The sequence below is a fragment of the Triticum aestivum genome, chromosome 2B (genome assembly GCF_018294505.1).
Source record: "Triticum aestivum cultivar Chinese Spring chromosome 2B, IWGSC CS RefSeq v2.1, whole genome shotgun sequence".
In the NCBI taxonomy this organism is placed as follows: Eukaryota; Viridiplantae; Streptophyta; class Magnoliopsida; order Poales; family Poaceae; genus Triticum; species Triticum aestivum.
This window is the reverse complement of record NC_057798.1, coordinates 637,527,187-637,543,438: the sequence shown is the minus strand read 5'-3', so window position 1 is coordinate 637,543,438 and position 16,252 is coordinate 637,527,187. Positions and strand designations below refer to the sequence as shown.

At 47.2% G+C, this 16,252-nt stretch overlaps 1 protein-coding gene across 2 annotated transcripts; it reads right to left on the bottom strand.

Moving 5' to 3' along the window:
* Positions 1–14,083: 14,083 nt before the first annotated feature.
* On the bottom strand, positions 14,084–16,016 carry LOC123041846 (uncharacterized). 2 transcript variants are annotated; one of them, XM_044464399.1, is made up of 3 exons: positions 15,890–16,016; positions 15,670–15,793; positions 14,084–14,920 (listed from the first exon to the last, which is right to left on the bottom strand). In XM_044464399.1, the coding sequence occupies exon 3, from the start codon at positions 14,628–14,630 to the stop codon at positions 14,205–14,207; it is 426 nt and encodes a 141-aa protein (XP_044320334.1). In that variant the 5' UTR covers positions 14,631–14,920; positions 15,670–15,793; positions 15,890–16,016; the 3' UTR covers positions 14,084–14,204. The 2 variants fall into 2 exon arrangements, with proteins under 2 accessions (XP_044320334.1, XP_044320335.1); XM_044464400.1 differs by having other exon boundaries at positions 15,874–15,990.
* Between the last annotated feature and the right edge of the window lie 236 nt (positions 16,017–16,252).

Genomic DNA, 16,252 nt, shown 5'->3' with positions numbered 1-16,252 from the left:
TCGCCCCCGCTCGACCCAGCGCGCGCCCACGCGCTCCCGTGCGCCCCCGCGCGCGCGACCTGCGCCATCCAGCCGTAGCCACGACGCCCGTCGCCCCTGCTGCCGACTCCCACCGCCGTCTCTGCCCTGCGGCTCCTGGCCGCGTCCGCCCGGGGCGCCGTCGTCGTCCGACGCCTCATCCCACTCCCGCTACGTCAGCCGTCCACTACGGCGATCCTCTCAGCCAACCGCGCCGCCCTGCTCCGGTCGTCGGAGCCAGGCCGCACGCCCGCTGCCCCGCGGCGCCTCGTCGGGCTGGCGCTCGTCGCCCGACCCACCCGGCGCCCGTAACCGTGCGCCCGCTAAGGCACTTAGGCCAATGACATGTGGGGTCCCACACCCCAGCCCCAGAACGTTTTGTTAAAAAAAAGGAATTAAAAATAATATATAAAATAAAATAAATAAATAAATAGATAATTAATTAATTAAGGAATTAAGGAATTAATTAAGTTAATTAATCATAATTACATTACCTAACTAACTAATTAGTTTAATTAAACAGTAGTTAGGTTAGTTAAACACTAATTAGACTAAACAGTCAATGACTGGTGGGACCCACACGTCAGTTGACCAGTCAACACCTCTGTTGACTGCTGACGTCATGCTGACGTCATGATGACGTCAGCAAATACTGTTTTGGATAATGTTGAATTTAAATGAATAATTAAAATCAGAAAATGATTAAATCTTTAGAAAATCATATCTTTTAATCCGTAACTCGGATGAAAATACTTTCTACATGAAAGTTGCTCAGAACGACGAGGCGAATCCGGATACGCAGTCCGTTCGTTCGCCACACACCCCTAACCTATCGAACTCGCAACTTTCCCCCTCCGGCTCCTCTGCCCGAAAACGCGAAACACCAGGAATACTTTCCCGGATGTTTCCCCCCTTAACCGGTACCACCTCATACCACGTTAGGGCACACCTAGCACCGCTCATTGTCACGTCACGCATCGTCGTGTTTATGTTTGCATTGTATTCATTGTTTCTTCCCCCTCTTATCTCCGGTAGACTACGAGACCGATGCTGATGCCACCGGGTACGACTACGTCACCGACGACCCCTCCTTGTCTGAGCAACCAGGCAAGCCCCCCCCCCTTGATCACCAGATATCGCCTATTCTACTCTATACTGCTTGCATTAGAGTAGTGTAGCATGTTACTGCTTTCGTTAATCCTATTCTGATGCATAGCCTGACATTGTCGCTACATCTGTTGATACCTTACCTGCAATCCTATATGCTTAGTATAGGATGCTAGTTTATCATCATTGGCCCTACATTCTTGTCAGTCTGCCTTGCTATACTATCGGGCCGTGATCACATTGGGAGGTGATCACGGTTATATACTATACATACATACATACTATACAGATGGTGACTAAAGTCGGGTCAGCTCATTGAGTACCCGCAAGTGATTCTGACGAGGGGGCTGAAAGGACAGGTGGCTCCATCCCGGTAGAGGTGGGCCTGGGTTCCCGACGGCCCTCGACTGTTACTTTGTGGCGGAGCGACAGGGCAGGTTGAGACCACCTAGGAGACAGGTGGGCCTGGCCCTGTTCGGCGTTCGCGGATACTTAACACGCTTAACGAGATCTTGGTATTTGATCTGAGTCGGCTACGAGCCTATACGCACTAACCATCTACGTGGGAGTAGTTATGGGTATCCCGACGTCGTGGTATCAGCCGAAGCACTTCAGACGTCAGCGACGGAGCGGCGCGCGCCGGATTGGACTGGAACGCCACTAGGCTAGGTCTGCTTCCGGCCGCCCACGCAACGTGCAGGTGTGCTCAGGGCGATGGGCCCAGACCCCTGCGCGCTTAGGTTTAGACCGGCGTGCTGGCCTCTCTGTTTTGCCTAGGTGGGGCTGCGACGTGTTGATCTTCCGAGGCCGGGCATGACCCAGGAAAGTGTGTCCGGCCAAATGGGATCAAGCGTGTTGGGTTATGTGGTGCACCCCTGCAGGGAAGTTAATCTATTCGAATAGCCGTGATCTTCGGTAACAGGACGACTTGGAGTTGTACCTTGACCTTATGACAACTAGAACCGGATACTTAATAAAACACACCCTTCCAAGTGCCAGATACAACCGGTGGTCGCTCTCCCTCAGGGATATGAGGAGGGGATCGCCGGGTAGGTTTATGCTATGCGATGCTACTTGGAGATGCTACTTGGAGATGCTATTTGGAGGACTTCAGTCTACTCTCGTCTACATGCTGCAAGACGAAGGTGACCAGAAGCGTAGTCTTCGATAAGACTAGCTATCCCCCTCTTATTCTGGCATTCTGCAGTTCAGTCCACTGATATGGCCCTTTACACATATACCCATGCATATGTAGTGTAGTTCCTTGCTTGCGAGTACTTTGGATGAGTACTCACGGTTGCTTTCTCCCCCTTTTTCCCCCTTTCCTTTCTTTCTGGTTGTCGCAACCAGATGCTGGAGTCCAGGAGCCAGACGCCACCGTCGACGACGTCTACTACCCCGGAGGTGCCTACTACTACGTGCAGGCCGCTGACGACGTCCAGGAGTAACTTAGGAGGATCCCAGGCAGGAGGCCTGCGCCTCTTTCGATCTGTATCCCAGTTTGTGCTAGCCTTCTTAAGGCAAACTTGTTTAACTTATGTCTGTACTCAGATATTGTTGCTTCCGCTGACTCGTCTATGATCGAGCACTTGTATTCGAGCCCTCGAGGCCCCTGGCTTGTATTATGATGCTTGTATGACTTATTTTATTTGTAGAGTTGTGTTGTGATATCTTCCCGTGAGTCCCTGATCTTGATCGTACACATTTGCGTGCATGATTTGCGTACACATTTGCGTCTATGATCGTATTTCAATTCCGTCCAAAATAGGCGTGCGAGCCGGTGGGGGTCACTCACACATGCACGCAAAAGTTGGGTGCATTTCGTCCATGTTGACACATAGTCACAGTACAAACCTGAGGTGTCTATGTGTGGGTTACATGCCTCAAGTAGGTGTTCCCTCTCGCAAAGCCATGAAACACCGTCATGTTTTTTTGACACGCAACATGATGCCACGCAAGCACGCCTACAAAATTGGGGTCCGTTTCGACAGTCGGTGCATTTTCTACGTTTTTCTCCATGGAAATACCCCAAAAAAGGTCTCCTGACGTGACGCAACTTGCGTTCATACTCCGATTCCGTCCAAAATAGGCGTGCGGGCCGGTGGGGGTCACTCACACGCGCACGCAAAAGTTGGGTGCTTTTGTCCATGTTGACACATAGTCACAGTACAAACCTGAGGTGTCTATGTGTGGGTTACATGCCTCAACTAGGTGTTCCCTCTCGCAAAGCCATGAAACGCCGTCATGTGTTTTTTGACACGCAACATGATGCCACGCAAGCACGCCTGCAAAATTGGGGTGCGTTTCGACAGTCGGTGCATTTTCTACGTTTTTCTCCGTGGAAATACCCAAAAAAGGTCTCCCGATGTGACGCAACTTGCGTTCATACTCCGATTCCGTCCCAAATAGGCGTGCGGGCCGGTGGGGGTCACTCACACGCGCACGCAAAAGTTGGGTGCGTTTCGTCCATGTTGGCACATAGTCACAGTACAAACCTGAGGTGTCTATGTGTGGGTTACATGCCTCAAGTAGGTGTTCCCTGTCGCAAAGCCATGAAACGCCGTCATGTTTTTTTGACACGCAATATGATGCCATGCAAGCACGCCTGCAAAATTGGGGTGCGTTTCGACAGTCGGTGCATTTTCTATGTTTTTCTCCGTGGAAATACCCAAAAAAGGTCTCCCGACGTGATGTAACTTGCGTTCGTACTCCGATTCTGTCCAAAATAGGCGTGCGAGCTGGTGGGGGTCACTCACACGCGCACGCAAAAGTTGGATGTGTTTCGTCCATGTTGACACATAGTCACAGTATAAACCTGAGGTGTCTATGTGTGGGTTACATGCCTCAAGTAGGTGTTCCCTCTCACAAAGCCATGAAATGCCGTCATGTTTTTTGACACGCAACATGATGCCACGCAAGCACGCGTGCAAAATTGGGGTGCGTTTCGACAGTCGGTGCATTTTCTACATTTTTCTCCGTGGAAATACCCAAAAAAGGTCTCCCGACGTGACGCAACTTGCGTTCGTACTCCAATTCCGTCCAAAATAGGCGTGCGAGGCGGTGGGAGTCACTCACATGCGCACGCAAAAGTCGGATGCGTTTCATCCATGTTGGCACATAGTCAGAGTACAAACCTGAGGTGTCTATGTGTGGGTTACATGCCTCAAGTAGGTGTTCCCTCTCCCAAAGCCATGAAACGCCGTCATGTTTTTTTGACATGTAACATGATGCCACGCAAGCACGCCTGTAAAATTGGGGTGTGTTTCGACAGTCGGTGCATTTTCAACGATTTTCTCCGTGGAAATACCCAAAAAAGGTCTCCTGACGTGACGCAACTTGTGTTCGTACTCCGATTCCGTCCAAAATAGGCGTGCGAGACGGTGGGGGTCACACACACACGCACACAAAAGTTGGGTGCTTTTCGTCCATGTTGACACATAGTCACAGTACAAACCTGAGGTGTCTATGTGTGGGTTACATGCCTCAAGTAGGTGTTCCCCCTCGCAAATCCATGAAACGCCGTCATGTTTTTTTGACACGCAACATGATGCCACGCAAGCACGCGTGCAAAATTGGGGTGCGTTTCGACAGTCGGTGCATTTTCTATGTTTTTCTCCGTGGAAATACCCAAAAAGGTCTCCCGACGTGACGCAACTTGCGTTCGTACTCCGATTCCATCCAAAATAGGCGTGCGAGCCGGTGGGGGTCACTCACACATGCACGCAAAAGTTGGATGTGTTTTGTCCATGTTGGCACATAGTCACACTACAAACCCGAGGTGTCTATGTGTGGGTTACATGCCTCAAGTAGGTGTTCCCTCTCGCAAAGCCATGAAACACCGTCATGTTTTTTTGACACGCAACATGATGCCACGCAAGCAGGCCTGCAAAATTGGGGTGCGTTTTGACAGTCGGTGCATTTTCTACGTTTTTCTCCGTGGAAATACCCAAAAAAGGTGTCCCGACGTGACGCAACTTGCGTTCATACTCCGATTCCGTCCAAATTAGGCGTGCGAGCCGGTGGGGGTCACTCAAACGCGCACGCAAAAGTTGGGTGTGTTTCGTCCATGTTGACACATAGTCACAGTACAAACCTGAGGTGTCTATGTGTGGATTACATGCCTCAAGTAGGTGTTCCCTCTCGCAAAGCCATGAAACGCCGTCATGTTTTTTTGACACGCAACATGATGTCACGCAAGCACGCCTGCAAAATTGGGGTGCGTTTCGACAGTCGGTGTATTTTCTATGTTTTTCTCCGTGGAAATACGCAAAAAAGGTCTCCCGACGTGACGCAACTTGAGTTCGTACTCCAATTCCGTCCAAAATATGCGTGCGAGCCGGTGGGGGTCACTCACATGCGCACGCAAAAGTTGGGTGCATTTCATCCATGTTGGCACATAGTCACTACAAACCTGAGGTGTCTATGTGTGGGTTACATGCCTCAAGTAGGTGTTCCCTCTCGCAAAGCCATGAAACACCGTCATGTTTTTTTGACATGTAACATGATGCCACGCAAGCACGCCTGTAAAATTAGGGTGCGTTTCGACAGTCGGTGCATTTTCTACGTTTTTCCCCGTGGAAATACCCCAAAAAGGTCTCCCAACGTGACGCAACTTGCGTTCGTACTCCGATTCCGTCCAAAATAGGTGTGCGATCCCGTGGGGGTCACTCACACGCGCACGCAAAAGTTGGGTGCGTTTCGTCCATGTTGACCATCAAAAATGTGTCGGTCTGGGGTTACAATACGTTTTACCTTAAGTACTGCTTTTAATATAGCAACTATCTCATTATAATTTTTTATTAAACTCAAAAATGTTAGGCAGTAACGAAAAAGTCATAATCAATTATTTTCAAATAATTGATTATTAGTACTTATAATTTTTAATAAACAACTTATTATTCTTACTTATAAAGTAAATAATAACATTGTGTTGACATTTTTTATATTAACTAGTTCTATATTAAGTAGTTTTCTAATATAATTACATAATAAATTCTATATTTAGTATTGTTTTTAACATAACTACTTAATAAATTCCCTATCAAGAAGTGCTTTTTAAGAATTGTATTTTCCTAATTATTTTTAATTATAAATTATAACAAAAAACACTTTACTATTATGAAAAAAATTGTAGCCATTAATACAAATAAATAATGAACATTACATAAATTATAGAATATTTATACAGTACGTAGGGCTTTTCATTAATTATAGAACATTTATTAAACAACTTAATATTATTTTTTAAACAATAAATATATATAAAAATAATCCCACCTCGCCCGCCGAACAACGTCGTGCGATGGCCGGCCCAGTGACTCTGCGCGACGGCGCGCGTGGGCCGGCCCATTGAGTGTGCGCGTGGCGCGGGCGTAGGGTTGGCGGTGGTGAGGACTAAAGTTTAGTCCCACCTCGCCCGCCGAACGACGCCGCGACCGCCTTATATGCCCACCTCCTACCGCCCTTACCGAACTCCTCTGATCCCCGCCCCGCCCCGCCACTGCCCCGTTGGCCTGTGCTGCCAGCCGTACCTGGGCCGAAAGGCCGGCCCTTTCGCCACCCGGCTCGATCGGGCCGGACCGATTAGGCGCAGTTGCGGCCCACACAGGCGGGCTTATTTTTTTTAATCAATATTTTTTTTGCTAAAGTCAACTGACATTATTACTATCTTATTTTTTTAATATCAGGTCGTCAACTCGCATAGAAATAACAATAGTAAAGTTTTCTTACGTATAATGTCAATACGAAAAAAAAATTTGTATTAAGTACTCTTTTTAATATAATTACTTAAAAACGTAAAACATTGACCGGACGTTAAGCAACGTGCTTTTCATTTCAAAATACGCTCACTTCTTGGATTCCGTGTGGGAGTGGGCATACTCACTCACATGCAAAAATCCAGGCCATTCTGAAGATGTCAAAAAACCGACCTCCTTCTCCAGACCCCGTTCGGGTAGGAGCAAAGGCCCCGTTCGAAAATGAGTTTTTTTTTACATCCTTCAAATGAGCTCAATTTTTTTCTCTAATGTTATATCATCATGACTAGGATGCATGACAAGTTTCGTGGCTTTTTGCCACTTTTAGAATTTCCTATAATTTTTTCGGTCAGAAAACGTAAAACACTGACCGGACGTGAAGCAAGGTGCTCTTCGTTTCGAAATACGCTCACTTATTGGATTCCGTGTGGGAGTGGGCATACTGACTCACATGCAAAAATCCAGGCCATTCTGAAGATGTCAAAAAATCGACCTCCTTCTCCTGACACCGTTCGGGTAGGAGCAAAGGCCCCGTTCAAAAATGAGTTTTTTTTCGACATCCTTCAAATGAGCCCAATTTTTTTCTCTAATGTTCTATCATTATGACTAGGATGCATGACAAGTTTCGTGGCTTTTTGCCACTTTTAGAATTTCCTATAATTTTTTCGGTCAGAAAACGTAAAACACTGATCGGACGTGAAGCAACGTGGTCTTCGTTTCGAAATACGCTCACTTATTGGATTCCGTGTGGGAGTGGGCATACTGACTCACATGCAAAAATCCAGGCCATTCTGAAGATGTCAAAAAATCGACCTCCTTCTCCGGACACCGTTCGGGTAGGAGTAAAGGCCCCGTTCGAAAATGAGTTATTTTTCGACATCCTTCAAATGAGCCCAATTTTTTTCTCTAATGTTCTATCATCATGACTAGGATGCATGACAAGTTTCGTGGCTTTTTGCCACTTTTAGAATTTCCTATAATTTTTTCGGTCAGAAAACGTAAACCACTGACCGGACGTGAAGCAACGTGCTCTCCGTTTCGAAATACGCTCACTTATTGGATTCCGTGTGGGAGTGGGCATACTCACTCACATGCAAAAAATCCAGGCCATTCTGAAGATGTCAAAAAATCGACCTCCTTCTCCGGACACCGTTCGGGTAGGGAGCAAAGGCCCCGTTCGAAAATGAGTTTTTTTTTCGACATCCTTCAAATGAGCCCAATTTTTTTCTCTAATGTTCTATCATCATGACTAGGATGCATGACAAGTTTCGTGGCTTTTTTCCACTTTTAGAATTTCCTATAATTTTTTCGGTCAGAAAACGTAAAACACTGACTGGACGTGAAGCAACGTGCTCTTTGTTTCGAAATACGCTCACCTATTGGATTCCGTGTGGGAGTGGGCATACTCACTCACATGCAAAAATCCAGGCCATTCTGAAGATGTCAAAAAATCAACCTCCTTCTCCGGACACCGTTCGGGTAGGAGCAAAGGCCCCGTTCGAAAATGAGTTTCTTTTCGACATCCTTCATATGAGCCCAATTTTTTTCTCTAATGTTCTATCATCATGACTAGGATGCATGACAAGTTTCATGGCTTTTTGCCACTTTTAGAATTTCCTATAATTTTTTCGGTCAGAAAACGTAAAACACTCACCGGACGTGAAGCAACGTGCTCTTTGTTTCGAAATACGCTCACTTATTGGATTCCATGTGGGAGTGGGCATACTCACTCACATGCAAAAATCCAGGCCATTCTGAAGATGTCAAAAAATCGACCTCCTTCTCCGCACACTGTTCGGGTAGGAGCAAAGGCCCCGCTCGGAAATGAGTTTTTTTTGACATCCTTGAAATGAGCCCAATTTTTTTCTCTAATGTTCTATCATCATGACTAGGATGCATGACAATTTAAATCAGATGTGACAAATTTTATAAAAATGTAGGTATTAATGCAACAAACTTGCGTAAAGTGCTAAACTATTAAAAATAAGATAGATAGTAAATATATGATTTGAGTTTACAATGCTCAGGTAACACTACCACAGCTGTCCGGACAGTGTAACACTGTCCGGGCAGCGGCGGTAGCGCTGCCCGGGCGGTGCAAAGTCAATTCATATTTTTAGTAACTATCTTATCTGCTAGGATGCATGCAACCGCCTATTTAAGCCGGTCAGGGCGCCCTTCGACGGGCGAGGTGGGACTAAAAACTATGGCGCACACCGCCCCCTGCGCCTCTGCGCCCTGTACTGCCCGTGTGCGCCTCTCAAACCGGCCCACAACGTCCCTCTATGCCCTTTGTTAAGTTTTTTCTTTTCTTTCCTAATGTTTCACTCATTTTTTATTTTGAAAAATTATTTTCATTCTATCTATTTTGCTAATATTATTTCATATTTTTATTGCTTCATTTTTATGTACTTTCTTTCATTTTTATAATTTTTTCAGTTCAACATTACTTCTGTTTTAATTTTATTTTTTTAACAGAACCTTTTCATAATTTTTGGTACTATTATTTATTTTCCACCTTTGTTTCATTTTTTATTTCCTTCCCTAATGTTTATATTTTTTTTTGCATTCAAAGTTTAACTCATTTTTTTGCTTTACTTATATTGTTTTGTTTCATTTTTATAATTTTTGCAATTCAACATTACTTCTTTTCTAATTTTTTTAAGAGAACAATTTCATTGTTTTTCATACTTTTATTTATTGTCCACCTTTGTTTCGTTTTTTATTTCCTTTTCTAATTTTTAGATTTTTTTAGTTCTAACTTTAACTCATTTCTGTTTTTAAAATTTATTTTCATTCTTATTTGCTAATAATATTTAGCTGTCCTCTTTTTTTTCTTTTTTATTTTCTATCCTAATTTTCAAACTTTTTTGCAAACATAATAGTATTAATTCGAACATTCAATTTGCAAACAATAATTTAAAACCATGTAAACACACTCGATATTTCAGCATAGTTTTCATAAATATTTTACATAATACTAGAAATTAAACTTGACTCAACTAAACAACATTAGGAAAATAATTAAACATTACTAAAGGTTATTTCAAAAATAACCTAAACTAAACTACTCGTCCTCGACACCGCCAAAGTCCATCTCGTCGTAGAGCCCGTCTCCATCGCCGCCGTCATCGCTGCTGCTGTCGTCCAGGTCCACCACCGGCGCGGCTGGCTCGGCCGGCGCAGCCATCGAGTCGGCCACAGCGGCGTGGTAGCCGGGGATGTCCGGCGGGTCCTCCGGGTGGACGGCGATCGGTGCGAGCTGCATGTACTCCTGCACGAGGGGTGGCGGCACCGGCGCGTTCTCCGACTCCCGGATCGCCGTCAGGTAGCCCGGCATGTCCTCCGGGTCGCCGGCCTCCGCCGCCAGCCGCCTGTACTCGGCCAGCAATGCCGGCTCAGGTTTCGGCGCCGGCTCTTGCGGAGGGGCGCGGCTGGACCCGGCGCCGTCCCGCACGCGCGTGCGACGATCGCCGCCACGATCACCGGCGAGGGTCCCGCGCGGCGCCGGGCGCGGGCCGACGTTCATGCGTGCGTGCACAATTTCCCGGGTGGACCGAGCCTCGCCGCGGCGGAACAGCGTGTAGCCGTGCCCCGGCGGAGCGGGCACGGCGCCGGCGGCCGCCTGCGCGCGGTACGGCGCGACGACCTCCTCGAACGTGCGCCCGTCCCAGAGCTGATGCCGCCGCGCGCGGTTGTGTTTCGTCGGCGGGCGCGGGCCGGCGTACGCGTGGAGGCGGCGCAGGTGGTCGTCGGCGAGGCGGTCCGCCCAGCCGGGGTTGTTGGGGGCGTACTGGGGGTCGGCGAGCTCCTCCGGCGAGAGGCGCGCCCGGTACAGGCCGACGGCGCGGGCAAAGAGGTGGGTGCCGACCTCGGGCACCGGCGCCACCGGCACGCCGTCGACGCTTAGGCGCCACCTCGCCGGGAGGCGCACGTTGGGAGCGGCGGGGATGACGAAGTGGGCGAGCTCCTCCGCCTCCTCGAGGGTCAAGGTGGAGCGGGCCATCGCCGACGAGAGGGAGAGGTAGGGCGCAAGAGGGGCGACGCCGGCGGCAGGGGGAGAAGGCGAGGGGAGGCGAGGGGCGGTGTGACAGCCGCGGCGGGGCGAGGCGTGTTTTATAGGCGTGGTGGGCGGGGTGGGTGCCGGCGATCAATGCCGGGGCCAGCCGAGCGGTCAAGGGCGCAGAAGGCCAGGCGGCGGCGTGCGAATCGGCGGCGGCGATTAATGTCGAGCTGTCAAAGGCGCAGGAGGCCAGGCGTCGGCGTGCGCAGGCGGTCAAGCGGTGGTGTGCGCAGGCGGGTGTCGGGCGGTGGCATGTGAATCGGCGCCGCCCGCGGACCGCCGCCGCCGACGGGACGTCTCACTGCGCCGACGTTAATGGATCCCCACGCCGTACCGCACCGGATTAATGTATTAGCCTAATTAGGGTTTAGTACATGTGGGCCCGTCCTCCTCCTCACGCGGTGTACACCGCCCACGTACGGGCGTACAGCAGGCCGTACGGCCACGTACGGTCATGCGCCTCGCTACGCCACGGTACGCCGCCCCAAACTTAATTTCCCATCCTACCCCTATCACTTATTCTCGCGAAGGGGTATCTTCTAATCTCGACCGTTGATGTGTCCAGGGGTTGTACCGAAGAAGAAGTGATACAATAACCCTAATCCTATATACTTAAGAAGTTCACCCCCACTACCTTATTTATCTCAACATGCAAGCTGTCCACATCAGCAACCATGCCATCTAAGCAAAAACTGATTTTATATGCAGCCACATCATCACTAACACAACAGCTGGTGCCCACACAATTCCATCAATAAATCATGGGACCCGGTTTTTCATTACTACGCAAAGATCCAGGTCACCGAAGCGACCCATTGTTTCCACAAGATTATTTTAGTACGCAGCCAACCTAGCCACTGAACCGATCCCTCATTTACTTAGGATTCAGTTTTTAATTGATGCGTTTGGAGTCCTGTCAACGAAGCTATCCACCCTTTCCTATTCGTAACGTAAGATGCATTCCTTTTATAACTGGAAGAAGAGCCCAGATGCATCATCTCTCAGTTTCTCACGCATCTCATCTTTGCACGTACGTATTTCTTATCGAGATGCGGCTGTTGAAACCGAGCTCCGGCGCGAGCGACCTCCATGCCAAGATTGGGTTCGATGCAGCGCCACTGCATCGTTCCTGGACGGAACCGCCGCATGCCAATAGTGCTTCGCTGGCTCCCGCATGGGCTTCACTCGGATGACACCATCGACCGTCCGCATCGGCTTCACCCGCCCGCCACCCCGCACAGTCATGGTGTCACGAAGAATCTTGCCGCCGCCGCCCATGGTCCAGCCCGATCACTACCTCCTCCTTTTCCTCCGGCCTGGAGCACGGTGAGCCGGTCGGCATGGTTTGCGGTAAGAGAGGAAGATGAACCCTATTTGCAGTTGAGGTCTGTTCCCATGTACTACCAAACTACTTTCCTTTACTCATGCCTCTCCTGTCTTCTCAATACTGCTAGCGCCACCTTAAGCACATGGAATTTTATTGCAGTGTGCAAACTGAACTCCTTCCTATCGTCGGCGTCAGTATTCCCGTGTGCAAGCTAAATGGGTAATGCATGGCTCTTTCCCTTAATCTTTTTTCATTTTGGAATCTAAAGGACAATAATTTTATTATTGACATATTGCACTTGATCTTGAACGATCTGTTCTGCTGCACTTATACATATTTGTGCATTGGGTTCTGTTCAGAGAAGTTTGGATCTATACTTTTATGAGCAGTCCACTGCTAGATCTCTCCGTATCTATTATTTGTCGATCTCTCAACAGTTTCTTAATTAAAGAGGGAAGAATGGATGAAGCAGAAGATTACTTAAGTTCAGTAAAGGCATCCAATACTGCCCCCTTGATGGTCAGAATCATTGCCACATGAAAATACTGTTGTCAGTTTTTATGAATTAGTCCGTTCTTTTCATGAATATTCTGCAGAGAGTTCATTATGCTCTGCTATCTGCCCTTGCTTCAAATAAAATCGGCCACTTAATTGAAAGTATTGTCAAAGTAATACCTTCTATGATTATTGGTTAGTTGCTTGCATGTGATTGTGAGTTTTAACTACATGGGAATATGGATCTCAATGCTTACCTATGTATAGGTTCTCATGCTCTTCATATATTATACAATGCTATTTTCATTTTCCATGAGTTGTCTCGGACATGTGTTTTGTGTGTTATGTTCTCATGCTGCCTACCAAGGGGTTGCCAAAGTTCAGAAGTAGGCTACGGGTAAGCTCTCCTCAATTATCAGATAATTCTCACTCCTTCATAATAATGGTGTTTATTAATTCCCAATCCATGGACATATGCTTCCTACCCATTCAATTTGTTCATGTACTAGATAAAGGAGTTTGGATTTAATGGGAGAAAGCGATTAATGTTTTGCTGTGAGTACTGGACGCATGGTGAACGATCTCTCAGGCAGTCCTCACACTCATCTTGACATGCAATCTCCATTTTTTTAATTAGATTTGTCGTTTACTCAGATAACTATATTTATGTGGAATCGTACACTTTGTCATATTTTGTTTGCTAAGAAGCCTATTTTTTATGGTTGGTGCATATACAAAGGGCCTTAAGCTAATTCCTTGCTTTTCCAAAGGATTATTTCTATGCTAAAGTATAGATTATGAGTACACCCTCCTCAGTTACATTTCTGACAAGTTCATTTTTTTAAGTCTGCAGGAAAGAATTTGCAGTAGAGCCACAAGAAGAAGCCATAACAGAATATAGTTTTTCCAACAGGAAAGATGTAATCACTCACATCACCATTTAATTTATTATCTCTGACAATCATGTGAACTATAGGGATAAATGAAAACTTCACAATTTTGTGAAACATACATGATTGATGTGTTTACTTCACCTTATTACGATTGATATTGTCTGGTATGCCCTCCGTGCAAGAAAAGTTGATATATACTCTGTGCATGTCACATTGTTGTTGAAATTGTCTGTGCCAATTTAGCCTTATATTCCATTTTCTAAAACAAGACCCTTAATGTCAGCGAAGAATACCACATCAATGTGTGGTGCACCATCATATTCTAAATAACTAAATAGATTATTCCAGTATAATATATTTCTCTCGGCATGTACACATGTAGCCTTAACAATTAAATAGTAAAATAAATTGTATGTATTTTTAGTTTTATTTCTCTACCAATGAAATATTCATGTTATACAAAAATCAAATTTCATCAAAATATATTGTAACCAATTCCCGCAGCAACGCGCGGGGTATTAGCTAGTTAACAAAATACAAGAACCCTAGATTAGCGGGCATGGCTCCTCCGCGGGATCCGCCCGCTGACACAGGGGCATTTCCACCGCGACCTGGCCGAAGAGCGCTGGGAATTCCTGCTGCAAACTGTCGATAACATCCTGGGGTAGCCCCTCCATCATGTGCTCCATGTAAGAATCGAACTGGTCCTGCGGCAGCAGCTCCGGCAGCTCCTCCATCGGCATGAGCTCGAACTCGAATGGGCGCTCGTCCTGTTGCTTCAGGATAGGAAAATCCTCTTCTGCCCGCTGCTCGAACGCTTGTTGCAGCTCGATCAGAAAATCCTCTGCTGTCCGCGGCTGGAACGGGAACTCCTCCTGTTGCATCTCGACTAGAAGTTCCTCTTCTGTCTGCGGCTTGAACGGGAAGTATTCCTGTTCCATCCCGATTGGAATCCAATCCTCTTCCGCCATCGAGCCGGCCGCTGCTTTTGTTTTCCCTGTTTGTTTGATGAGGGAATCGAGCCGCCGCCGGCTGCTTTCGTGTCGCTACGCACTAGTAGCTGACTATATGTTTGAGATTGAGATTGGGAGCAGATCGGGGGGCTTTCCGGGGTACTAGACCATAAAAGCGCGCATTGCCGCGCCCGTCATCTTAAGTCATGTTCTATGGTCAAAGAAAGAAAGAAAATGTGCGACCATAATCCTGCAACTTCAGCACGAATCTTAAGAACATAATGTGCGTTTGATACATTTCATACTTCCTGCAAAGAGGGAAAGAATCGCCAATATATAATTTAGATGCCAAACATTATACATATGAACATGTAAAAAGTTGGTGCTACTGAAAAATATTCAAAATATATAGACTGGCAGATAGTACTGAACTACTAATTCTTCAGACTAACTTGAGCTGATGAAAAAATAGCATGCTGATGAAAGTACTTGCACCAAATAAGACATGGGGACGTAATATAGAAAACACAATCTATTTAAATGGGGTGTATTATTAGCATATTGGCATATCTTCTCCTTTTGTTAAAGATGCTTCTTGTCCAAGGTTCCAGAATGTATTCATCACTTCAACTGTAGATCAGAGCCTCCTTGACAACTGAATCATAGTAAATTATCCTCCTATACCAACAATGGTTTGCTAAAATAAGTGGCCCAATCAAGCATATGGAAATCTCTACTCGAGTACTGGGTCGTTGCTAGCTTGCTTCTCATTTGTTTGATCAATGTCGTACATCTATTAATTGCCTAGGAAAGTGATTTCAACCGGTAATTATCTTGCAACCTAAACAAGCTTAGTTCCAATTAGCTTTCTTAGATAGTAAAGTGGCAATACCAGTCTAACAATTGAACACACATAACAGCCTACTCGATTAATGTCTACATCTCCATGTGTCTTTCAGTGATCGGTGTCAGGAGAATTCACAAAATCGATAGAGGCAAACAGGTAGATACTGGACCTTTATCAGGATAATTACACGGCAGCTTCAGCTTCAATTACCTAATGGGGAAGGACGCTCGGTACAGCGGCAAGGGCATGGAGTCCGATGCAGGAGCAGGACAACCGGCGATGGATGCTGACGGCGTGGGCAGCCGCAGGCCGCAGCAGCTGCCATGTAGGAACACTGCAAGAAAAGCCATTAAGAATAAAAAGAAATCAAAAAAAAGGCCTGCGGAGAATGAGTACAGGGTGAGTGGAGGGCACCGGTGCGGAGGCAGACCCACAGCAGAAGCTTGCGACGGGATGGAGAACGGCGGCGGCGCATAGCGGATGAAGGAACGGCAGGTCGGCAGCGGCGCAGAGGAAGGGAGCAGTCGAGGGAATACCGCTGGACGACTTGTGGCCCGTGCGCGTGGAAGTATTTCGACTGGACCTGGGCCTTTGATGGCCCGATTAAGGACAGAAACGGACGCTCGTTCAGCGGAGCAGCAGCCCACGGAATGACCTGGAGACGATCAAGAGCTGATCTATATCGCACGTTAACGTGATCGGCGGCTGAGAGGCTTAAAACGCTGTGGAGGCTCCTAACTAGCTGTGTTATACTGTTTTTTAATATATGGCGATGGTTTCTCTCCCGTGTCCG